The 26050-nt window shown below is 46.9% G+C and overlaps 2 protein-coding genes across 3 annotated transcripts; one reads left to right on the forward strand and one right to left on the reverse strand.

Moving 5' to 3' along the window:
* On the reverse strand, positions 1-26026 carry LOC129714113 (gap junction delta-2 protein-like). 2 transcript variants are annotated; one of them, XR_008726319.1, is made up of 4 exons: positions 25887-26026; positions 24827-24915; positions 7793-7901; positions 2973-3109 (listed from the first exon to the last, which is right to left on the reverse strand). XR_008726319.1 is itself a non-coding variant. In XM_055663593.1 (2 exons), the coding sequence occupies exons 1-2, from the start codon at positions 6105-6107 to the stop codon at positions 2257-2259; spliced, it is 924 nt and encodes a 307-aa protein (XP_055519568.1). In that variant the 5' UTR covers positions 6108-7784; the 3' UTR covers positions 1-2256. The 2 variants fall into 2 exon arrangements, 1 of the variants encoding a protein (XP_055519568.1); XM_055663593.1 differs by lacking the exons at positions 7793-7901; positions 24827-24915; positions 25887-26026 and adding an exon at positions 6037-7784 and having other exon boundaries at positions 1-3109.
* On the forward strand, positions 13546-26050 carry LOC129714112 (NF-kappa-B inhibitor alpha-like). The gene is made up of 6 exons (XM_055663592.1): positions 13546-13968; positions 20707-20806; positions 21357-21573; positions 22691-22779; positions 24060-24320; positions 25911-26050. Exons 1-6 carry the CDS (start codon positions 13742-13744, stop codon positions 25959-25961), a joined length of 945 nt encoding a protein of 314 aa, XP_055519567.1. The 5' UTR covers positions 13546-13741; the 3' UTR covers positions 25962-26050.

The raw sequence follows: 26050 nt of genomic DNA on the forward strand, positions 1-26050 counted from the left end.
CATATAACATTATATCGGAAGGTTTCATAAATATAGAGATTTCACATGAAGCCAATTCAAAGTGTTGCAGCCAGATGGCAGTTTCTAAAAGCTCCAAGTGCTTAACGATATTAAAGATGAGATTAAAGAGGAACACATAGCCATCATCAATCAGGGACAATGTGTGATGGGAGGGGTGGTCGTCTCAATCTCACTGCTTTGGAGAAATCCTTCCCCTGGGCACTAATACAAAGACTCTGCCTAAAGCTTCTCAACCTTAGTGTAAAGAAAAAAACAGCGCTCTTCACATCTCCAATTACCCAGGTTCAATCTGCGTGGAGTTTGCATGTTGTCTCCGTGACTGTCTGTGTACTAAAGATAGACACAAAGCGCTGGAGTAACTCAGCGGGTCAGACAGCATCTCTGGAGAAAAAGGATGGGTGACATTTCGAGTTGAAATGAAGAAGGGTCTTGACCCGAAACGTCACCCATTTCTTCTCTCCAGAGATGCTATCTGACCCGCTAAGGTTTTTAATGTTCATACATTGTTATAATACAAAATAAATACCTTCTGGCATCTTATCCACTTTACACAGAACATACAGAGTGGACGGTAAAACTGTGGCTTCATAGACTTTCCATAAAACTCAACGTTTAAAAATATTAAAATGGGTATTAAGATAGAGCACACTGTTAGCAGCAATAAATCAAGGAGATTGAAGTGGAAGCTGGCATCAGACAGGCTCCGACTACAATCCTTTCTCCAGGCACCAATCCAAACACTCAGCTTAAAGCTTGTTAATCTCCAAAGCACTCAAGGGATCACTGGATCAGAAATCCTTTACATTTGCAGAGAAAAGTACTTTACACCAAAACCTCTCTCCCTCTTTCTCCCTCTCTCTCACCCCCCTCTATCTCTCTCTTTTTCCTTTTAGATCAGTTTAGAGATACAGTGTGGAAACAGGCCCCTACGGCTCACCGAGTCCGCACCGACCAGCAATCACCCTGTACACTAGTTCTATCCTGCACACCAGGGACAATTTACAGAGGCCAATTAACCTGAAGATCTGCACGTTTTTGAATGTGGGAAGAAGCCGGAGGACCTGGAGAAAACCCACGTGGTCACAGGGAAAACGTACATATAGACTGTACCCATAGTCAGGATCGAACCCGGGACTCTCGCACTGGAAGGCAGCAACTCCACCGATGCGCCACTGTGCCAGCTCCGACCTCTCTACCTCTCCCTCTCTCGCATTATCTCTCTCCGTCCCTCAATTCCTCTATCTGTTCCTCCATCTCTACCTCTTGAAACAAGGAACTGCAGATGCTGGTTTACAAAAGAAAGACACAAAATGCTGGAGTAACTCTGCAAGTCTGGCAGCATCTCCGGAGAGCATGGATAGGTGACGTTACAGGTCGGGACCCTTCTTCAGACAGAGCAAATGTGGATGTTGAGTTGAACGAACTGTTCAAATCTCATCAGTTCAGATTCTAAATGGGGCCAAATAAGCGAGATTGAAAATCTAGTTAAATGCATGGGATGACTAGACCTCATTAAACCAACATTGGGTACAGTTTGATCCTCGCAAATCTATTCATTTACCAGCAAGACAATCTTTGTTAAGATATATGGAATTCAAGCAAACTGAAGATGCTGGAACTGAAACAAAAACAGAAAATGCTGGAAAAACACCGCAAGTCAGACAGACAAACAGATAACACTTTGTCCAAACTACCAAAGAAAGGGATGCAGGTTAGTTTACATTGAGAGAAGGTGGGGTAGAGATGTGTAGAGCAAAGGGAATGTCTATGATAAGTCTATGGGCGGTCACGGTGGCGCAGTGATAGAGTTGCTGCCTTACAGCAAAATGCAGCAGCAGAGACCCGAGTTCCATCCCGACTATGGGTGCTGTCTGTATGGAGTTTGTACGTTCTCCCCATGATCTGTGTGGGTTTTCTCCGAGATCTTCGGATTCCTCCCACACTCCAAAAACGTACAGGTTTGTAGGTTGATTGCTTGATTAATTGGCTTGATAAATGTAAAAATTGTCCAGTACAAAATTGGCCAACAGTGCTGAGTAATGCTCTACCTGGAGATTTTCAGCGTACTACATCCAGATCCAGGTGAGGTCCGAATGACTTAATCGAGACAGTTACCAGCACATTAATAAGATACTTCCACTTTGCAAAACTGAGTGCACCAGGTACGGACTGAACATAGCACAGAGTATTTATTGTGTTTGGAGCTGAGAGCAAGATCAGTTGAGGACACATTACTCAGACGTATGCCGACTCATTGGATGGGTCCCTCCCGTGGACATTGAACAAAGGGGAGTCCTTCTTCCCGATCTCCACGGTTGTTTTTCTCTTGGCTTGCACACCTTTGATGGCGGCCTTGATCTTCCTCCAGCCCAGATGGTTGAGCTCGGCCAGGTTCAGAACCACGCAAATGCCACTGACGGCAAACATGAAGACCAGGAACACCGTCTTCTCCGTTGGCCTTGACACGTAACACTCCACCTCCTTGACGCAAGGATACCTATCACATTCAAAGATTGCGGGAACATTAAACCCGTAGAGAAAATATTGTCCCACCAAGAAGCCGATCTCCAACGCGTTCCGAAAGACCACTTGGATGATGTAGAATCTTGATATTCCTTCTTGCCTCCGAACTTTCATGCTTTTCCTACTGATATATCCCGATGCGTTAGACATCTTCTTGTTCTCCAGATGTTCCAATTCCATCGACTTCCTCGCACCCTCTGTGTTGCGACCTAGAATCCCATTGATGAAGCTGCTTTTTGACTTGTTCTCCTCTTTACGGTCTGCGGGGGCTTTGGTGAAATCCCAGTCCAGGAGAGGGCAGAATTTGGAGAACTGTTTGTCCTTTTGCTTGGATGACTGGTGGACCGAATATGTGATGAAGCAGAGGCTTGGCGTGCAGACCAGAATGATCTGAAAGACCCAGTAGCGAATGTGGGAGATGGGGAAGGCTTTATCGTAACAAGCCTGGTTGCAGCCTGGCTGAAGAGTGTTGCACATGAACATGGCCTGCTCATCCTCGTATACTGTTTCCCCGACTATCGCCACTATTAGAATTCGGAAGATCACCACCACCGTCAGCAGAATCCTGGAGGGAAAAGGGAAAAAAACATTCCGTGGATCATGCTCACAAAAGAAGATTTTCAAGTTTCTCCAGCATTTTTGTCTACTTTTGTCTACTCCATAGATGCTGCTGCACCCGCTGAGTTTCTCCAGCATTTTTGTCTACCTCAGAAGATTTTTAAATTTAGTTTAAGAAAGAACTGCAGATGCTGAAAAAGATCGAAGGTAGACAAAAATGTAGACAACCCCCGCTGAGTTTCTCCAGCATTTTTGTATACCTTTAGTCTAGTTTAGTTTAGAGATACAGCACTGACACAGGCCCTACTCAAAGCTGCACAGTCCCAGTATTCTGCTTGGTCTGCCAAGGCCTGCTAGATAATTTGATGAAAGGTTTTTATCTATTGGGCGGTGGTGGGGGGAGATAAATTATTTCCCACTGGTTAGGGACTCTAGAACTTAGGGGACAACTAAAAATTGGAAACAATAAACTGCAAGGGTCTGAAGAAGGGTCCCGACCCGAACGTTACCCAAATATATTTTCCAGACATGCTGCCTGGCCCACTGAGTGACTCCAGCACATTGTGTCCTTTTATGTAAACTAAAAATTAGAAACAGGATTAAATGAATAAAGTTCGGAAAGTTCAATATATATGAATGAATGAATGGATGAATGATTAAATGAATTAATGAATAAGTTTGTTGGCCAAGTATTCACATACAAGGAATTTGCCTTGGTGCTCTGCCTACAAGTGACAACATTCAAGTGACCGCTGAGTTTCTCCAGCACCTTTGTCTACTTTTTGTCCTCCCCCCCCACCACCTCCAGTTTAAATTCCATTTGGAATATTTTAGAGGACGAAGAAACCAAGAACCAAGAACCTTCAGCCAAAATCTTAACAGGCGTTGAAGGCGGTCTTTCATGTCTTTGGATTCTACAAGTAGAGAAATCCCATCAGATTCTTTCTCTCATTCTTCCCCATAATCCAGAAAAATATTTTCCAAATGTCCATCTGACTCCCATTTGAAAGCCCACAGGGCAAAGGAACTCACACGTTTAATTTGTGGTTGCAACCTATGAGGCTGTCTCAGGAATAACAGTATTAAGATAGTACTACTGGGGCACTATAGGAAACCAGTGGCGGAACTAATAGAGGTTCAGCATTAAAAGGGTGCTAGGCGCTGGGTGATGTTCCATGCTGACTCCTCACTGGAATCTTTCTGCCAAGGGTTAAAAGAGTTAGGGCCGCACAGTGGCGCAGTGGTAGAGTTGTTGCTGCACAGCGCCAGAGACCTGCGTTCGATCCTGACCCCGGGTGCTGTCTTTGTGGAGTTTGCACGTTCTCCCCGTGATCTGCGTGGGTTCCCACTGGACGCTCCGGTTTCCTCCCACATTCTAAAGACGTGCGGGTTTGTAAGTCAATCGGCCTCGATAAAATTGCCAGTTGTGTGTAGGAAGCGGATGAGAACGTGGGATAACTAGTGTGAGGGGGCGATGGCTGGTCGGCGTGGACTCGCTGGGCCAAAGAGCCTGTTTCCCTGCTGTGTCTCTAAACTAAACAGGTCTCTGGAGTCAGAGAAATATGGGTCAAACTCCATTCCAGATACCTCGCGCCACAGGCCATGACTGGAGGAGCTCTGCATTGTTGGAAATGTTGTCTTGTCAATGAGTATTGAACATTGACCTCCATCTGTTCTGTTCACACCTCACTGCACTATTTAACTTTAAGGAGCAAAATTCCTGGGCTGATATTAATCCTTCAACCAACAGCACCCTGAATAATAGATATTGTGGTCAAGATAATCCTGCTGCTTGTGGGAGCTTGCTGCAGGTAAATTGGCCACTCAGTTTCCTACATTGCACCAGCAGCTACATACAGTAAGTAGTTCATCAGCTGTTATACACCTTGCGACGTTCTGGAAGGGATGCAAAAGGCACTACAGAAATGCACATCTTTATTTGAACAGAGCTATCCATCTCATGAATATTGACAATAATTCATATATTGTCACTCATACACACTGGCAATCACAGAGGCAAATACTTACACATGTACCCACACACAAACACATACACATGTACAGACACAAACACATACACATGTACACACACACAAACACATACGCATACACATGTACACACACAAACACATACACATGTACACACAACTCCAATCTCCTTACTTTTCCCCCCACCTCCCAAATTGGAAATCACACATATGCACCCATACACACACACACACACACACACACTGAACATTACTTGTGCCACACACAAACACACACACGCACACACACACGCGCACACACACACACACAAACACACACACACACACACACACACACACACACACACACATACTGAACATTACTTGTGCCCACACAAACACACACTCACACACGCGCACACACGCACACACACACTCACACACACACACACACACACGCACACACACACACACACACACACACACACACACACACACACACACACACACAGAAACAGAGGTAAACACACACAATCTCAGAAGTCCATACACACACACAAAAACAGAGATACCTATCCCTAACATACTGTAGGTAAGCGGACACAGACAGAGGCAGATACAAACTCACACACAAACACAAGCACACACACAAACACACACACATACAGACAAGCACACTCTCAGGTACGGACACGCACACACACATAAACACACAGGGAAGCACAGAAACACATTCTACCTAACATAGATACACACACAGTATATATAATATATATGCATCAAATGCACATAATCTAACAAAAAAAAAGAAATTTAGTGTTGGATATGGATGCAAACTATGTGAGCGTGCCCGTGTTTGAACTGGCATAGATGCTGTCGGTAGGCATTGCAAACACAGAAGGGGTCAAGCTCTTTGTTTGCAGCAGGCTCTACACAAGCGGCTGACCGCTTGTCGTCCCTCTCTTACCTGCCGATCATGGTAGAGTGTTGCTGCACAGCTGCCTCAAGCAGCCTCTCCAGTATGGTCCACTCGCCCATGGTGAAAGTGGTCAAGAAACAACCCTGACCGCCTTTCCTCTAGTCCCCTCTCCAGAGGGGGTGGCAGACCTCTCCGTGGTACTGAAGGAACTACTGTCGTCAAGTCACATTCTCGCACCCAGCCTGTGCTGTCTGTAGCGATGCACACATTGGAGAGATTACCATCAAAGTTCCCTTCATTTAATCAGGTTCAGAGACCAATGTGAGAGGGCATTGCCTTTTTAATCTTCCTTTAACTGGATTCCAATTCATCCAACGCCAGTCGAGGTTCAGCAGCTAGCGGCTCAGATCTGCTTCTTAAACGAATCTCTCACCAGCTAGCTCAATGAATAAAACTGCACTGTGCCAAAGGTTGGGCTTCCATCCATTAGTAATTGTTCTGAAAAAAGCCCAAAGGCTTGACTTCCTAATCTAAATTAACATTGATGGCTCCTCTCCCCTGGTTTGTGAAATCACGTGGCTCTCTCCAGTAAGTAGCTGACTATTCTAATAACTAGAAATAGAAGTGTCGATGAGAGGTGCAGAGAGTCAGAACCACTTCAAATGTCAAAGACTTCAGGGCTCAGCCTTAAGATAAGAGGGGCAAAGTTGAAAGAAGATAGCAGAGTCAGGGGATATGGGGAGAAGGCAGAGGGGATGATCAGCCATGAACACATTGAATGGCAGTTCTGGCTTGAAGGGCCGAATGACCCACTCCTGCACCTATTGTCTATTGTCTAAGATGCCTGGGGCAAGTTTAGACGAGAGATACAGTGCGGAAACAAGCCCTTCGGCCCACCAAGTCCGTGCCAACCAGCGATTGGCGTGCACTATTTGTGTAAATTGTCCCTGGTGTGCAGTATTCTACGATGTACAATTTATTTTATTTTTGTACAATTTTTTTTTAACCCCGATTAACCCGCCAACCTGCATGTCTTTGGAGTGTGGGGGAACCTGGAGAAAACCCACGCAGTCACAGGGAGAACGTGCCAACTCAGTACAGGGAACACCCGTAGTCAGGATCGAACCCGGGTCACTGCCTCTGTAAGCGCTGTAAGGTAGCAACTCTACCCGCTGCGCCACCGTGCTGCCCTAGTTACTCCAGCTTTTTGTGTCTATCTTTTGAGTGCAACAGCAAAGCTGATCCACCATGCAAACCAAGGTTGGCAGTGCCCCCTGGGGAAGCTGGTGGGCTCTGAGATTATTCCGAGCCACTTTACAGTGAGATGCCGCGTGAGACTGAATGAGCATTACACTCAGAGACATTTACTGGTCGTGAATTGCAATCCCGAGAGCATTGAGTGTGCCTGATAAAATAACAAAGGATAGCTCGGCAGAGTGGAACCAGCTGATCTCACCTGTGGGAAGGAAATGCAGATGCTGGTTTAGACCGAAGATAGACACAAAATGTTGGAGTAACTCAGTGGGACAAGCAGCATCGCTGGAGAGAAGGAACGGGTGATGCTTCGGGTCATGCCAATGAAGCATCTCGACCCGAAACATCACCCATTCCTTTTCTCCAGAGACGCTGCCTGTCCCGCTGAATTACTCGTTAATCTCATTCTGTTAAAGTGCTGCCTTTCTCTCCAGCACAAACACCAGGTGTCAGTGATTCAGCCTCATGGCCTGGGGTAAACTCAGTCTCTGTAAGAGCAGGTCGGCCACTCCAATTAACCCATTGAGAGCTGGAACAAACCAAGACCCACCTTTATACTGAAGATAGATACAAAAAACTGGAGTAACTCAGCGGGACAGGCAGAGTTATCTCTGGTGAGAAGGAATGGGTGATGTTTCGGGTCGAGGTCCTTCTTCAGACTGGTTAAGGATAAAGGAAACGAGAGATGTAGAGAGATAAAGAATAGAATAGAATATAGAATAGAATAGTTTCTTTATTGTCATTGTACCATGAACCATGTACAACGAAATTTAAAAATGTCAGCCAGTCAGTGCACCATTCAAACATTTCTAGAAGCTAACGATACATACAAGGTAAAATATTAAAAGATAAACAACTAAATAAATATCACGAAAATAGCACGCATAAACACCCAACCCTCCATCTTTCTGTTGATTTCACAGTGTACCACAGTCCCTTAGTATGTATCGCCCCTGCGTTCCTTGGCGGCTACATTTAGTGCTTTTATAGCAGTGGGGTAAAAACTGTTTTTTAGTCTGTTCGTCCTTGTCCTTGTAGATCTGTACCGTCTGCCTGACGGCAACAGTTCAAACAGGGAGTGTCCGGGGTGGGAAATGTCCTTTATAAAGATCAATGAATGAAAGATATGCAAAAAGTAACAATGATAAATGAAACAGGCCTTTGTTAGCTGTGAGTTACTCCAGCCTTTTGCGTCTATCTTCAGTTTGAACCAGCATCTGCAGTTCGCAGACCTGTTCTGACCGTCTGAAGAAGGGTCTTGACCCGAAACGTCACTCATTCCTTCTCTCCAGAGATGCTGCCTTACTCTGAGTAACTCACAGACCTTATGCTAGTGTAGCAGATTGTAAAACAAGAGGGCAGAGGCTTCAGGTGAGGGGGATCACATGAATAATGTTTTCACACAGAGGGCAGTCCGTATCAGAAAAGAGCAGACAGGGGAAGCTATAAAAGTGGATACAATTATGATTTTTAAAAGACATTTGGACAGAAATATCAATAGATAGGATATACAAGAACTGCAGATGCTAGAATCTTGCGTAGAACCAAAAGTGCTGGAGTAACTCAGCGGGTCAGGCAATATCTCTGATGGACGTGGATATGTTTCGGGTAGGGAGTGTTTAAGAAGGAACTGCAGATGCTGGAAAATCGAAGGTACACAAAAATGCTGGAGAAACTCAGCGGGTGCAGCAGCATCTATGGAGCGAAGGAGATAGGCAACGTTTCGTCCCGAAACGTTGCCTATCTCCTTCGCTCCATAGATGCTGCTGCACCCGCTGAGTTTCTCCAGCATTTTTGTATACTTTTGGGTAGGGACCCTTCTTCAGACTGGAGAGAGAAGTTATTTAAAGTAGGCATAGCTGGAGAGATTTTACAGTGGACCTGTGAGATGGAGAAACAAGGAACTGCAGATGCTGGAATCTTGGGTGGAAGACAAAGTGGTGGAGTGGCTCAGCGGGCTAGGAAAGGTTTAGAGGGATATGTGCCAGATACAGGCAAATGGGACTAGCCCACATTGCCAACTCGGTTGATATGGACAAGTTGGGGCAAAGTTCCTATCTACATGCTGTTTGTCCCTATAACTCAATTCAAAATATATACAATAAATGCAAGCCTTAAACGCCACTATAGTATCAGCCTAGCGGCCTTCACCACCTCCCCTGGCAAAGCGTTTCATGCCCCCACCAACCTCTGTAAAAAAACCTGGCATGCACGTCCCCATCATCTTAAAGCTCTGTCCTATAACGGTACAGGAGCCTCAGGTCACGTACTAGTAGGATGAGGAACAGCTTCTACAATAACACAATCACATTGCTGAACTTGGAGTCCCGCTGATAGATTTCTCTGGTCCCTCCGTCCCCATTGTTTAATTATTCTGTATTCTTGATTATTTCTTCTCTCTTTCTATTTATTTTATTTCTTTATGTACAACTACTACGGACTGACGCAAAACTGCATTTCGTTGTACTCATACTTGTATTTGTGCGATGATATTAAAGTTGAATTGAATTGAATGTCCTCTGGGCCTTGACATTTTCACCCTAGAAGGTTTTGACTATCCATTCATATGTACCATTAATTGCAGTACTTTGTACCACCATGTGGTGGTGGTGCTGCCTAGGGAATGTGACACGTCTTTTCTCTCATACACCACACAGAGATTGGAAGAAGGATCTCGACCAGAAACGTCACCTATTCCTTCGCTCCATAGATGCTGCCTGTCCCGCTGAGTTCTCCAGAATTTTTGTCTACATTCGATTTTTACAGCATCTGCAGTTCTTTCTTAAACACATGATCTGTAAATGTCTCTCTCTCTCTGTCTCTGTCTCTCTCTGTCTCTCTTTCTTTCTCTCTCCCTCTCTCTATCTCAATCTCAAATAGCTTTAACGTGAGATGGGCAATATTTAAGGGAGACATGTGGGGCACATCTTTTACAGGGAAAGTGGGATAGCATAGAACTAGTGTGAACGGGTGATCAATGGTTGGCGTGGACTTGATGGGCCGAAGGGCCTGTTTCAGTGCTGTATCTCTAAACTAAACGGCTGGTGGGTGCCTGGAATGTACTGCCAAGGGTGGTGATAGAGACCTATAATGTCTGCCCCAGGTTAGACTAATATCCCCAGCCTGTGTGTGATCCATATCCATCCATTCCCTGCATATCCATGTGGCTATCCAGAAGCCCCTCTGTTATCTCCATGGTATCTGCCTCCACCACCACCCGTGGCAGCAACGTTTTGGATATCCACCACCTACTATGTAAAGAACTTGCCCACACATTTCCTTTAAACTTTGCCTCTGTCACCTTAAACCTACTGTATGCCCTCCAGTCTTTGACACTTCCGTTTATGTCTGCCATAAACACAGAAAATAAGTGCAGGAGTAGGCCATTCGGCCCTTCGAGCCAGCACCGCCACTCAATATGATCATGGCTGATCATCCCCAATCAGTACCTCGTTCCTGCCTTCTCCCCATATCCCTTGATTCCGTTAGACCTAAGAGCTATATTTAACTTTCTCTTGAAAACATCCAGAGAATTTGCCTTCACTGCCTTCTGTGGCAGAGAATGGTCTCGACCTGAAACGTCACCTACACGTATTAACTGTTTATCTCTCCGCAGGTGCAAGGTAACCTGCTGAGTGTTTCCAGCAGTTTTTGATTTTGTTTCAGCTTTGCAGCATCTGCAGTTTTTTGATTTTCGAGACTTTCCCTTTTATTTATGTTGGAAGGAACTGCAGATGCTGGTTTAATCGATGGTTGGCGTATACTCGGTGGACCGAAGGGCCTGTTTCCATGTTCCTTAAGGGATCCAACCTGAATAGTCGACTGTCAAGTTTCTCCACAGATGCTGCCTGACCCACTGAGTTTCTCCAGCACTTTGCCGTGCTGTTAACCACTTAAGCTGAAGATCGACACAAAATGCTGGAGTAACTCAACAGGACAGGCAGCATCTCTGGATAGAAGGAATGAGTGATGTTTCGGGTTGGGAGGTCTGAACATGGGTCTTGGCCCGAAACGTCACCCATTCTTACTCTCCAGAGATGCTGCCTGTCCCGCTGAGTTGCTCCAGCATTTTGTGTTTATTTTTGGTGTAAACCAGCATCTGCAGTTCCTTTCTAACCACTTAAACCGGTTGTGCAGCTTACAGCTGCTTATCCAGGACTATAACTACACCCGCATGTAAATAAAGGCATGCAAACACTTTGAATGCATTCCAGACCTAAATACCATCTGATCTGGGACGTCCCAAGTGACTCAGAGCTGGAGGTGAGCAGAAAGTTAAACAAAACCTTTTGTGGGAATGCCCTGGGTGTGATTCCAATGGCAGACTGACTCATGGCTTGTAAAGAGCCTTGTGAAACCACTCTTGCTTTGCATTTATTACATACTTTGTGGGCATACGCAGGCATGAGCCAGAGCGCCTGTACACCGGGCATGAGTAGACATGAAAGTAGACAAAAGTGCTGGAGAAACTCAGCGGGTGCAGCAGCATCTACGGAGCAAAGGAAATAGGCAACGTTTCGGGCCGAAACCCTTCTTCAGACTGACCCGCTGAATTTCTCCAGCACTTTAGTCTACCTTCGATTTTCCAGCATCTGCAGTTCCTTCTTAAACAGTAGATTTGAAAGGGCGGATGAGCTCTTAGTGAGCCAACGGCCATCCACACTACAGTGGAGGTTGCGATCACTGCCACAATAGCATCGTAAGGCACCATGCCCGTTGATGTTTTCAATGATGATGATGATGATGATGATGATGGGTCTCGACCCGAAACGTCACCTATTCCTTCGCTCCATAGATGCTGCTGCACCCGCTGAGTTTCTCCAGCATTTTTGTCTACCTTCGATTTTTCAAGCATCTGCAGTTCCTTCTTAAACATGATGATGATGGTGATGATGATGATGACGACTAGGAAAGCTTGGAGATCAGCAAGCTGTCTCTGCTCCATGCTGAGAGATCCAGAGGTCCCCCTCATCCATCTAAACTCCAGCGAGTACAGGCCCAGTGCCGTCAAATGCTCATTATAGGTTAACACACTCATTCCTGAGATCATTATCATAAACCTCTTGAACCTCTCCAGAGACAGCACATCCTTCCTCAGGTATGGGGTCCAAAACTGCTCACAATATTCCAAATGCGGCCTGACCAATGCCTTACAGAGCCACAGCATTACAACCCTGTTTTTATATTCTAGTCCACTCGAAATAAATGCTAGCATTGCGTTTGCCTTCTTTACTACTGACTCGAATTGGAAATGAACATTTTGGGAATCCTGCACCAGCACTCCCAAATCCTTTTGCTCCTCCAAATTCTGAATTCTCTCCCCATTTAGAAAATAGTCTATGACTTTATTCCTACTACCAAAAAGCATGACTCCACACTTTGCTATGCTGAATTCCATCTGCCACTTCTCTATCCACTCTCCCAACCTGTCCAAGTCCTTCTGCAGAGTCCCCACTTTCTCTACACTATCTACCCCTCCACCTATCTCCATATATCATCTGCAAAATTGGCCACAAAGCCTTCGATCCCATCGTCCAAAGCATTGATATACAACGTGAAGAGTAGCGGCCCCAGCACCGAGCCCTGCAGAACTCCGCTAGTTACTGGCAGCCAACCAGAAAATGCCCCCTTTATTGCCACTCTTTGCTTCCTGCCATCCAGCCAACCTGCTATCCGTGCTAGTATCTGCCCTCTGATACCGTGGGCTCTCATCTTCCTTAGCAGCCTCGAATGTGGAACCTTATCAAAGTCTTTCTGAAAAACAACATCCACTGACTCTCTCTCCTTTGACTGTCCTGCAATTTACTTCCTCCTGCACTTTGCATTTTAATTAAGATTCCAGGTTTAATTTACATTCCATGTAAATAAAGGCATGGAAACACTTTGAATGCATTCCAGACCTTGTTTGCATTGTTTAATATCTCCCTTGGGAAGATCCCATCTAGACCATTCCTTCCGCCCAGAGATGCTGCCTGCACCCGCTGAGTTACTCCAGCATTTTTGTGTCTATCTTCGGTTTAAACCAGCATCTGCATTTCCTTCCTACCCATTGAAATCCAATTTTTTTTTTAAACTGCAGCAAAATATAAACTTGTGGTGAGGAGACTTTTATAGTGAATTTATTTAACATTTTGGAGAAAATGTCAATGGGATTGCAGAGTGTTCCCTTCACTAGCTCTGCCAACGAAGTTGTGAATTAAAGGCTGGATTTTTTTTTTAAATAGGGGAAATTGGAAAGAAGGAAAGAAGGTTTTTTAGGTTACAAAGTACAGTAATATAATTAGTCAGTCGCATTGAAAAAAGCACCCGGAGTCACATGCTGGGTTTTCCCCGAGTTAAATTGGGCTGGAGGCGGAGTTTGTAGCGATAAAGTCCCTGTGTGAGGGTTGGGCTTTTAGTAATTATCCCCGCCTCGGCGAAGCGACGCCTCAAATCTTCTCTGTTGCATCGATTGAGCAGGGGTGAGATTTGTCTCTCTGTCTGCTGCTTGCTAGCTACCATGGCCGACCTCTCGCACACTTTCAGGAGACCCTATGAACTGGACAGAAGCAGGTTGAACAAGGCCGGGCTAGAGGCCGACAGGCTGGACAGTGGCATCGACTCAATGCCGGAGGGTAGTGTCAACAGCGTGACCGAGCAAATGGATCATCTCAAAGTCCGACCTGATAACGTGGAAGATAACACGGCCCAGATCTGGGCTCAGTTCAGGAGTGAAGACGGTGACACGTAAGTGTTTCACTTTTATTAGACGATAAGCGCAGGGGCAGGAGATTGAGGGAGGGGGGATCTTATAGAAACGTACAAAATTCTTAAGGGGCTGGACAGGCTAGATGCAGGAAGATTGTTCCCGATGTTGGGGAAGTCCAGAACAAGGGGCCACACACACAGTTTAAGTATAAGGGGGAAATCTTTTAGGACCGAGATGAGAAAAACATTTTTTTCACACAGAGAGTGGTGAATCTGTGGAATTCTCTGCCACAGAAGGTAGTTGAGGCCACACAGTTCATTGGCTATATTTAAGAGGGAGTTAGATGTGGCCCTTGTTGCTAAAGGGATCAGGGGGTATGGAGAGAAGGCAGGGATGGGATACTGAGTTGGATGATCAGCCATGATCATATTGAATGGCGAATGGTGCAGGCTCGAATGGCCTACACATGCACCTATTTTCTATGTTTCTATGAGTAGGCCATTCGGCCCTTCGAGCCAGCACCGCCATTCAATGTGATCATGGCTGATCATCCCCAATCAGTACCCCGTTCCTGCCTTCTCCCCATATCCCCTGACTCCGCTATCTTTAAGAGCCCTATCCAGCTCTCTCTTGAAAGCATCCAGAGAACTGGCCTCCACCGCCCTCTGAGGCAGAGAATTCCACAGACTCGCCACTCTCTGTGAGAAAAAGTGTTTCCTCGTCTCTGTTCTAAATGGCTCACTCCTAATGCAACATATCCTGTTTGCTACAGTGTGTTTTTGATATATAATATATCTTTAGATATATATTTAAGAAAGAACTGCAGATGCTGGTTTAAATCGAAGCTAGACACAAAATGCTGCAGAAACTCAGCGGGCGAGGCAGCGTCTATGGAGCGAAGGAAATAGGTGACGTTTCGGGTCGAGACTCTTCTTCAGACTGAAGAAAGGGTCTCGGCCCGAAACTCTGCCTCGCCCGTTGAGTTACTCCAGCATTTGTTTTGTCTACCTTCGAGTTTCCCAACATCTGCAGTTATTTCTTAAACAAACAGTCTGTAGATCGAGCAGTTTGTTAACATGAGCCTCAAGCTAAAGTGTCAGTGAGCGTTATGGGGCAGTGAAAAAAGAAAAGGCAAATGAAGAGGACTTGTGATAATGAGGAACCTGACTTCACAGGATGTGGCTGGGTCATCTTGCAGATGGATGCATTGAAGGGGAAGCTGGTCTAATGGGGCGAGACGAGAGAGAGAAAAGGGATTTTTGACTAGGGGGAGGTGGGAATCACGAGGTGCTGTGGGAGGGGGTGAGTAGTGGAGCAGGATTTTCACACCTGGTTAATGAAACGCCAAAAAAATAACGTTGGAAATTACACAGAAGGCCATTCAGCACAGCTAGGTGGGCTGAATGGCCTTCTCTGTGCTAGCACAGCCGGATGGCCTTCTCTGTAACAGCCAGGTGGGCTGAATGGCCTTCTCTGTGCTAGCACAACCGGATGGGCCGAATGGCCTTCTCTGTGCTAGCACAGACAGGTGGGCCGAATGGCCTTCTCTGCCTATTTCCCAGCGTTATTTTTGTTGGGTCTTTCATTAATCAGGTGTGAAATTCCTTTTTCTTACCTGGAACATAGATCAGTAGGGCAGATGAACATGCCTTGTAGCCCACAATGTCTGTGTCGAACATGATGCCAAGCTGAACTAATCTCTGCCTGCCTGTAACCCATATTCCTCTGTTCCCTGCATGTCCATGTGCCTCTTGAATATCACCATGGTATCTGCCTCCACCACTACCACCCCCTGGCAGTGTGCTCCAAGCCCCCACCAACCCTCTGTGCAAATCTGTCTTAAACTTTACAATAGAGCCATCCACAGCGTATAGCTATATGATAAAGGGAAATAATGGGAATAAGATTTAGTGCATGATAAAGTCCAGTAAAGTCTGATCAAAGATAGTCCGAGAGTCTCCAATAAGGTAGATAGTAGCTCAGGAAGGCCCTCTAATTGTTTAGTTCAGAGATACAGCACAGAAACAGGCCCTTCAGCCTACTGACTCTGCACTGACCAGCAATCCCCACACAAACATAGAAAATAGGTGCAGGAGGAGGCCATTCAGCCCTTCAACCCAGCACCGCCATTCATTGTGATCATAGCTGATCGTCCCCAATCAATAACCCGTGTCTGCCTTCTCCCCATATCCCTTGACTCCACTACCCCTAGAGCTCTATCTAACTCTCTCTTAAATCCATCCAGTGATTTGGCCTCCATTGCCCTCTGTGGCAGGAAATTTCATAAATTCACAACTCTCTCTGGGTGAAAATGTTTTTTCTCACCTCAGTCTTAAATGGCCTCCCCTTTATTCTGAGACTGTGTGGCCCCTGGTTCTGGACTCTCCCAACATTGGGAACATTTTTCCTGCATCTAGCTTGTCCAGTCCTTTTATAATTTTATATGTTTCTATAAGAAATACCCCTCATCCTTCTAAACTCCAGTGAATACAAGCCTAGTCTTTTCACTCTTTCCTCATATGACATTCCCGCCATCTCAGGGATCAATCTCGTGAACCTACGATGCACTGCCTCAATCACAAGGATGTCCTTCCTCAAATTAGGAGACCAAAACTGTGCACAATACTCCAGATGTGGTCTCACCAGAGCCCTGTACAACTGCAGAAGAACATAAACATTATCCAACACTAGAGACAATTTTTACATCATTTATACCTATCCAATTAACCTGTACATCTTTGGAGTGTGGGAGGAAACCAAAGATCTCGGAGAAAGCCCACGCAGGTCACGGGGAGAATGTACAAACTCCACACAGATAGGACCACATAGTCGGGATGGAACCCAGGTCTCTAGCCCTGTAATCTTATGCCCCTGTCCCACTTAGGAAACCTGAACGGAAACCTCTGGAGACTTTGCGCCCCACCCAAGGTTTCCGTGTGGTTGCAGGCGGTTGCCGGAGGTTGCAGGTAGGGAGACTGACGAAAACCTCCGGGAACCGCACGGAAATCTTGGGTGGGGCACAAAGTCTCCAGAGGTTTCCGTTCAGGTTTGCTAAGTGGGACGGGGGCATAAAAGACAGCAACTCTACCGCTGCTCCTCAATGCCGCTGTGGGTATGTGTTCCTGCCTGAAATAATATCCTGTAATCCAGGCAGTGTTTTGGTAAACCTTCATAAAGTTCTTGGAAATTTCCCATGGACAAATATTGGGAAAATCCCAAAAACCTCACGAACCACAAACTGGCTCGGTTGTTATTGGAAAAGATGGTGTGGAAAATCTCCGCTCTGTAATGCAGGAACATGAGTCACAGTCTCTACCTGGCCACTGCCAACCTCAACTAATAAAAAAATATTGGCTGGAAAACCAAACCACCAGAGGCGCCCCACAGATCTGTGAGAGTGAAATGGATTGACGAGGTTTCAAGGTTTGGGAGTTAGTTGTGGCCAAAGGGATCAGGGGGTATGGAGAGAAGGCAGATACAGGATACTGAGTTGGATGATCAGCCATTATCATATTGAATGGCGGTGCAGGCTCGAAGGGCCGAATGGCCTACTCCTGCACCTATTTACTATGTTTCAAGTCAGGACCCTTCTTCAGTTTGATTACCCTCCACGGATGCTGCCGGAGTCAGTCAGTTCCTCCAGCAGTTTTTTTTCTTTTTCCCTCGGGATTCCAGCATCTGCAGTTTCTTGCACCTTCAGTAAACATGTGACTGAAACATTGACTGTAAGATCCAGTTCAGTTTAGTTTAGTTTATTGTCACATGTCCCTCGTTACAGCGAAGAGTTTTTTTGCTGCGAGCTATGCAGCCAGCAGAAAGACAATACATGTTTACAAGGTAGGCAAAAAATGCAGGAGAAACTCAGCGGGTGAGGCAGCATCTATGGAGCGTTTTGGGTGTTGAGAGTGCCATGTGTTCTAGTGCGGGAAAGTAATCTCCAGACCCACCCCCGAGCCTGTGTGAGGCACATTCCTGGCATCATCTGGATTGGTTTCAAAGCAGGCCGTGATATTATTTTTATTTTCAAAGCTGACCGTTGGGGAAACCCCAGCGGATGTGTCTGCAACCCAATGTATATAGTGTTTGGGGTGGGGGTTGGGGAGAGGTTGGCACAAGGTGCTGGTGGGGCAGGGCAGGGCAGCATCTCTGGTAACTCAGCGGGGCAGGGCAGCATCTCTGGTGACGTTTCGGGTCGGGACCCTTCTTCAGACAGAAAGTCGGAGGTGTGGATGTGAAGAGCTGGAGGCGGGGAGAGACTAGGGGAGAAAAATCGAGGCAGAGAATGGTGGAAGTTGATTGTTGGAGGTGTATTATTGGCGAGATTTGGAGGTGCTGTTTCATGTAGAGATGTTGGATTTAGACCCTGCTGCCTGCTAAGCTGATCCAGGCACAACCCCTCCTCACCTGCACAAAGCACCTTACTGAGCGTAAACACCCAGTGTCATCTTTAGTAAAAACCACCATCTGCAGTTCGTTTCAACATCCAGCGATGCTGCCTGACCCGCTGAGTTACTCCAGCTCTGTGTGTGTGTGTGTCTTCGATACAAACTAGCATCTGCATTTCCTTTCTGCACCATACAGAGTACATGCTTCCACCTCTGGGGCTTACTTGACCTGTCAAAGTGTGAGGTGGCGCAGCAGGTAGAGCCACTGCCTCACAGCGCCAGTGACCCGGGTTCGATCCTGACCTCGGACGCTGTCTGTGTGGAGTTTGCAGGTTCTCCCGGTTTCTTCCAGGTGCTCTGGTTCCCTCTCACGTCCCAAAGACTTGTGGGTTTGTAGGCTAATTGATCTCTGTAAATTGTCCACATTAGACATAGGAGCAGAATTAGGCCATTCAGCCCATCGAGTCTACTCTGCCATTCAAACATGGCTGATCCATTTTTTCCTTTCAACCCCATTCTCCTGCCTTCTCCACATAACCTTTGATGCCCTTACTAATCGAACATCCCAAAGACGTGCGGTTTTGTGGGTTAATTTACAATCGCCCCTAGTGTGTAGGGAGTGGATGAGAAAGTGTTTAAGAAAGAACTGCAGATGCTGGAAAAATGGAAGGTAGACAAAAGTGCTGGAGAAACTCAACAGGTGAGGCAGCATCTATGGAGAGAAGGAATAGGCGATAACATAGAACTAGTGAATGATGGTCGGTGTGGACTCAATGGGCCGAAGGGCCTGTTTCCATGCTGTCTCTGTAACTGATTATACTGATCTTGAGTAACCATATCATGTATTATCTTTCCACTGACTCTGGATAGCAAGCAACAAAAGTTTTTCACTGTACACGTGACAGTAAACTAAACTTGTCCTCATTCTGTAACTTTTGTTATCCTCATTTTAACCAGCATGATCTTGATGGGCCGAACGGCCTCTTGTCTTGCTGTCACTGCTGTACCAGATAATGGTACCTAAAATGAAAGTGCCTTGCGTTGTGTCGCTTTGGTTAAAGGTGTCGAACAGGAAGAGGCTTAGCTATAAGGAAGTTCTTCAAGATTTAACAGATTCTCTTTGAACTTCCTTACTGCCGTTTTGAAACCACCGGGGAATTTCCCCGTTGCTGGTGGCGAGGAAAGAGAACATTCCCCTCTGCTTTCCGATCCCCAGCTGCTAGCTGAGCTGGAAACAGTCACTATCTCCAGGCAGTGGGAATAGCCTGCCAGTAGCAGAACCCATGTAGAACTCATGCAGATGCCGGTTTACACTAAAGATAGACACAAAAAGCTGGAGTAACTCAGCGGGTCAGGCAGCATCACTGGACAGAAGGGAGAAATGACATTTTGGGTTGGGAGCATATTCTCCAGAGATGTTGCCTGACCCACTGAGTTACTCCAACTTTCTGTGTCTATCTTTAGTCCAAATGCAAGTTGTCCTTGGAGATGTGTCGGAAGGAACTGCAAATGCTGGTTTACACAGCAGATAGACACAAAAAGCTGGAGTATCTCAGCGGGTCAGGCAGCATCTATGGAGAAAAGGTATAGGTGACGTTTCAGGTACAAGATACAAGATACAAGATAAATTTAATTGTCACGTGTGCCAGATGGCACAGTGAAATGAATTCCCATACAGCCATACAATAAAAATAAACAGGACTCAACACACTATAGAATTTAACACAAAACAGCAGAATCAAAGCTTCCCACTGTGTGGGAAGGCACCAAAGTCAGTCTCTTTCCTCCACTGTTCCCCGTGGTCAGGGTCTCCCCATGCCCTCCGCAGTTGCAGCTACGGACGGCCCGATGTCCAGGACCGCACGCCGGGATGATACCAGTCCGACGTCGGGGCTGCGGGACGTCCTGAAGCGTGGACACCATTTCGGCCCCCTCCTAATGCTTCCAATGTCCGTAGGCCGCTCTGTGGAGACTGCTGCTGAGACACTCTGCAACAATGACTCCTCGGTGTTGTTCATTAAAATTGGAATCTGCATCAGAGCTCCACGATGAATCTGAAGAGGGTCTTGACCCGAAATGTCACCCATTCCTTTTCTCTGAAGATGGGTCTTGATCGGAAACGTCACAGTTTCATTTTGTCCAGAGATGCTGCCTGACCCCGCTGAGTTACTCCAGCTTTTTGTGTCTTATCTTGAGTCTGGATGCAAGTTGGGTTTGGTGGGGTATAGGAAGGAACTGCAGATGCTGGTTTACACAGAAGATAGACACAAAATACTGGAGTAACTCATTTTCTCCAGAGATGCTGCCTGGCCCACTAAGCAGCAGAAGCCTCCCTGGGCTGTGGTTCCTCTGTGTCCTCGTTGCTCATGTTTCTCTCCTGTTTTCATGCAGGTTTCTTCACCTGGCCATTCTGCACGGCTGCCCAGACATCGCGCTCGTCCTCCTGCAGACCGATCGGAGCATCATCAACCTGTGCAACTCATCGCAACAGGTGATTGCGTACCCACCCCCCACCCCTTCCCCCCCGCTCAATAACGCTGGTCGCCCCCAGGCCACCGACACCTCGGTCCCCTCTGGTGAACTAAATGCTGCATTCCGTGTTTAAGAAGGAACTGCAGATGCTGGAAAATCGAAGTTACACAAAAAATGCTGGAGAAACTCAGCGGGTGCAGCAGCATCTATGGAGCGAAGGAAATAGGCAACGTTTCGGGCCGAAACCCGTAAGGGTTTCGGCCCGAAACGTTGCCTATTTCCAGAAGGATTTGGGGCTGAAACGTTGCCTATTTCCTTCGCTCCATAGATGCTGCTGCACCCGCTGAGTCTCTCCAGCATTTTTGTGTACCTTAAATGCTGCAAGAACAGCCATCTCCCCATAAACCCTGATTCCCGCACGAATCATGAATCTATCTATCACTGCCCTTAAAAATATCCACCGACTTGGCCTCTACAAGTGTGGCACAGATTCACCCCCCTCTGATGAAAGACCAAATATCTGTTCTTTTATTTAATGTTATCTCCTCTTTGTTTGTTCCCTTCTCTAGTCCGCGCTGCACCTATCGGTTATCCTGAACATGCCGGAGGTGACCAGGGAGCTGGTGCAGGCGGGGGCCGAGCTGGACAGCACGGACAGCCATGGCAACACCGCGTTGCACCTGGCCTGCGAGCAGGGAAACCCCGAGTGCATCGGCCTGCTGCTCGACCCCATCCTCACTGGAACCAGAGGCCAGCGGCAGGACCTGGATCAGCGCAATTACAACGGTACTTACCAAAGTGACTTACAGATGCTGGTTTACACTGAAGATAGACACAAAATGCTGGAGTAACTCAGCGGGACAGGCAGCATCTCTGGAGAGAAGGAGTGGGTGACGTTTCGGACATGCCCCTTCTTTAGTCACAGCTTAAGGATAAAGGGGAAATCCTTTAAAACCGAGATGAGAAGAACTTTTTTCACGCAGAGAGTGGTGAATCTCTGGAGCCACAGAGGGTAGTTGACAGGCAGTTCATTGGCTATATTTAAGAGGAGTTAGGGTGCCATTGTCGGACATGACCCTTCTTTAGAAGGCAGGTACTCGACCCGGAGTTGGATGATCAGCCATGATCCTTCCATCCAGAGGTCGAAGGGCCGAAATGCCTACTCCTGCACCTAATTTCTATGTTACTCGACCCGAAACGTCACCCATTCCTTCCATCCAGAGGTGCGGCCTGTCCTGCTGAGTTACTCCAGCATCGGTACTTACTGAAGATTTACCAGGAAATTGGCCTGAGCTATTGAGAGGGATCGGGCAGTCTAGGGCTTTATTCCATGGAGCGCAGGAAGATGGGGGGGGGGGGGTTTCTTATAGACTATATAAGATCACAAGAGGAATAGATTGGGTAAATACACAGTCTTTTGCCCAAAGTAGAGGAAACGTGAACCAGAGGATGTTGGTTTAAGGTGAGGGCAAAAGATATAATATGGACATGAGGGGTAACTGTTTTCATACAAAGAGCAGTGGGTGTATGGAACGAGCTGGCGGAGGAAACGGTTGAAGTGGCTACTATCGTAATGTTTAAGAGATATTTGAACAGGTACATGGATAGAGCAGGTTTAGAGGGTTATGGGCCTAGAGCAGGCAGGTGGGATGAGTGTAGATGGGGTATATTGATAGGCAGGAGCAAGTTGGGCTGAAGGGCCTGTTTCCGTGCTATATTTCTAAACTAAATCAAATGTCTCTGCTGGGCATGATGCCAAGTTCAACTCCTCTCTTCTGCCTGAATGTAATCCATATCCCTCCATCCCCTTTGGTAATGCCTTTGGTGTCTGCAGTGTAGTGTGGAATGGTGGTGTGTGCGCTTCAGTGAATCAAAAATTAACGCCTTCTTCCTTTGGTTACAGGCTACACGTGTCTACATATCGCGGTGATGCGGGGACATTACGAGGCAGTTCAGAAGCTGCTGGATGCAGGAGCCAACATTAACACTCAGGTGAGTCTTTCTACTCGCCACCTAAGCTGCATTTTGTCCCAACAATACACACACATTTTTCACACTGCAGCACAATTTTTTCCCCCCTGCATGGAGCATCTACAGCTCATCCCCAGCTGAGCTGGATCACAAAATTCTCTTTACCGACACATTTACATGAATTGTTTAGGGGGATGTGGACCAAACTTGGGCAAATGGGACTAGCTTGGATGGGGGCACCTTGGTCTGCTTGGACAAGATGGGCTGAAGGGCCTGTTTCCGTGCTGTGTAAACTCTATGACTCCAGTGTACGTTGCAAACCCAACAACTAATTGGTGCGGTATGATGGTGCAGCGGGTAGAGCACAGCCCTAGAGACATGGGTACGATCCTGACTACGTTCTCCCCGCGACCTGAGTGGGTTTTCTCCGAGATCTTCAATTTCCTCCCACACTCCAAAGACGTACAGGTTTGTAGGTTAATTGGCTTAGTATCATTATAAATTGTCCCGTGTGTGTGTGTGTGTGTGTGGGGGATAGTGTGTGGAGATTGCTGGTCGACACTGATTCGGTGGACCGAAGGGCCTCTATCTCTAAAACAAAAACTAATTTTGCAGAATAAAGCTGTTACAACCCAGTTTCCCAATCAGAGGGGAAGTGGGATGTGGAGTGGAGGGGGAACCTTGACCTGGCTGTATCTCTACCCAACAGATGCATTTGGTTCGCTGATCGGACTTTGCTAGCTTTATCTTGCACTAAACGTTACTCCCTTATCATGTTCAAGAAGGAACTGCAGATGCTGGAGAATCGAAGGTGGACAAAATTGCTGGAGAAACTCAGCGGGTGCGGCAGCATCTATGGAGCGAAGGAAATAGGCAACGTTTCGGGCCGAAACCCTGTAGGAAATAGGCAACGTTTCGGGCCGAAACTCTGTAGGAAATAGGCAACGTTTCGGGCCGAAACTCTGTAGGAAATAGGCAACGTTTCGGGCCGAAACTCTGTAGGAAATAGGCAACGTTTCGGGCCCGAATTTCTGTAGGAAATAGGCAACGTTTCGGGCCGAAACCCTTCCGGGTTTCGGCCCGAAACGTTACCTATTTCCTTCGCTCCATAGATGCTGCCGCACCCGCTGAGTTACTCCAGCAATTTTGTCTACATTCTCTATTCATGTATCTGTACACCGGATTGTAATCGTGTATTGTCTTTCCGCTGACTGGTTAGCATGCGACAAAAGCTTCTCGCTGTACACGTGGCGATAAACTACACTGAGCTTAACCGTGTGTGCGCGTGTGTGTGTTGGCAGGAACCAAGCAGTGGGCGGACACCTCTACACCTCGCAGTGGAGTTCCAGCGCCGGGATATGGTGCAGCTTCTGGTGGAGCGCAGAGCGGACGTGAACCGGCAGATGTTCAACAGCTGCACGGCCTTCCACCTCACCACAGGCCGGCCGGACATGGAGATCCATAACCGGCTCTACCAGCTGACCAACGCCTCGCTAATACCTCTCCCGGAGTGGTCGGACACTGACTCCGAGACGGACTTGGACGGCCAGTCGGACTGTGAAGTGAGTGTTGACCAAACCATGCACCTAGCCAGCCCTATTACTGCGGTCAATGGGGCCCAAGCTGTTTTAGACAATAGACAATAGGTGCAGGAGTAGAGGCCATTCGGCCCTTCGAGCCAGCACTGCCATTCAAATGATCATGGCTGATCATCCCCAATCAGTACCCCGTTCCTGCCTTCTCACATTCCCTGAGAGATTAATTTAGTTTTCAAAAGACAATAGGTGCAGGAGTAGGCCATTCGATCCTTTGAGCCAGCACCACCATTCAATGTGATCATCCCCAATCAGTACCCCGTTCCTGCCTTCTCCCCATATCCCCTGACTCCGCTATTTTTAAGCCCTATCTAGCTCTCTCTTGAAAGCATCCAGAAAACCGGCCTCCGCTGCCCTCTGAGGCAGAGAATTCCACAGATTTGCAGTGATCTCATCAGAGCACTAAATCAGGGTGTCTTGGGGGGGGGGGGGGGGGGTCAGGCAAAGTTTCAAGATATAGTTTAGAGACTAACCTGAGTGTTAATGTTGGCTCCTGTATCCAGGAGCTTCTGAACTGTCTCGCAATGTCCCCTCATCATCCTGATATGTGGGCACGTGTAGCCTATAATAAAGGAGGAATGTTTTAGTGGTTGGTTCACTGAAGCAAAAACACACACCAAGCTTCCACACTACACTCCAGACAGGGGATGGAGGGATATGGATTGCGGTCAGGCAGAGAGGAGTTAAACTTGGCATCATGTCCATCAGGGACATTTAATTTAGTTTAGTTTAGAGATACAGCGCAGAAATGGGCCCTTCGGCCCACCGAGTCCATGCCGACCAACAATCAACACGATTCTGCACCCACTCGGGACAATTTAATATTTTTACCAGTTCGACTGTGAAGTGTCTCCTTGTTCATGACCCTCCCATCTCAGCAAACATCTCAGCATCTACCCTTTCAAGCCACCATAAGGTCTTGCACGTAGACACAAGGATCTTTGCAAGGAACTAGAGACGCTAGTGTTGGAGTAACTCAGTGAGGTCAGGCAGCATCTCTGGAGAACATGGATAGGCGACATTTCGGATTGGGACCATATTCTCCAGAGATGTTGCCTGACCCCACCGAGTTACTCCAGCACTTTGTATCGTTGTAGGGTCTTGTATGTTTGACTAAGCTCAGCCCTCTAAGCCTATTCTCCCACAGTGAAGTCACGGTGGGCCTCGCATCCCAACTCCATCTATGATGTTTAAGAAAGAACTGCAGATGCTGGAAAATCAAAGGTAGACAAGAATGCTGGAGAAACTCAGCGGGTGAGGCAGCATCACAGCTCCATAGATGCTGCCTCACCCGCTGAGTTTCTCCAGCATTTTTGTCCATCTATGATATTTGGTTCTCGAACCTCTGGTCTAGTTCAATGGGATTCCAAAACTCCCTGAGATTGTAGTAGACAAAAATGCTGGAGAAACTCAGCGGGTGCAGCAGCATCTATGGAGCGAAGGAAATAGGCAAAGCTTCGGGCCAAATACCTTCTTCAGATCCGAGATTGTACTATTTGAGATGGGGAAGGGTGTGAAGAAAAAGATGCTAACCTTTCTCTGATTTGTATCTTGCAGATGCCTCTAGATTACGATGATCTTCAGATAGGAGGCCACTCACTCCACTGAATCGCTGGCACAACCCAGTGGACCTTCTCAATCCAACTCTGACACCAACCAGGTCATCAGAGTAGAACTGGACCAGCGGACAAGTTAAC

Source organism: Leucoraja erinacea, chromosome 38 (genome assembly GCF_028641065.1).
Source record: "Leucoraja erinacea ecotype New England chromosome 38, Leri_hhj_1, whole genome shotgun sequence".
In the NCBI taxonomy this organism is placed as follows: Eukaryota; Metazoa; Chordata; class Chondrichthyes; order Rajiformes; family Rajidae; genus Leucoraja; species Leucoraja erinaceus.

Bases quoted from the DNA above. Each gene is read 5' to 3' on its own strand.
- LOC129714113 (XM_055663593.1), bottom strand. From the start codon at position 6,107: ATGGGCGAGTGGACCATACTGGAGAGGCTGCTTGAGGCAGCTGTGCAG. The intron at 3,110-6,036 runs GTAAGAGAGGGA...TTTTCCCTCCAG, and splicing joins CACTCTACCATGATCGGCAG to GATTCTGCTGACGGTGGTGG.
- LOC129714112 (XM_055663592.1), top strand. From the start codon at position 13,742: ATGGCCGACCTCTCGCACACTTTCAGGAGACCCTATGAACTGGACAGA. The intron at 20,807-21,356 runs GTGATTGCGTAC...TCCCTTCTCTAG, and splicing joins TGTGCAACTCATCGCAACAG to TCCGCGCTGCACCTATCGGT. The intron at 22,780-24,059 runs GTGAGTCTTTCT...GTGTGTTGGCAG, and splicing joins GAGCCAACATTAACACTCAG to GAACCAAGCAGTGGGCGGAC.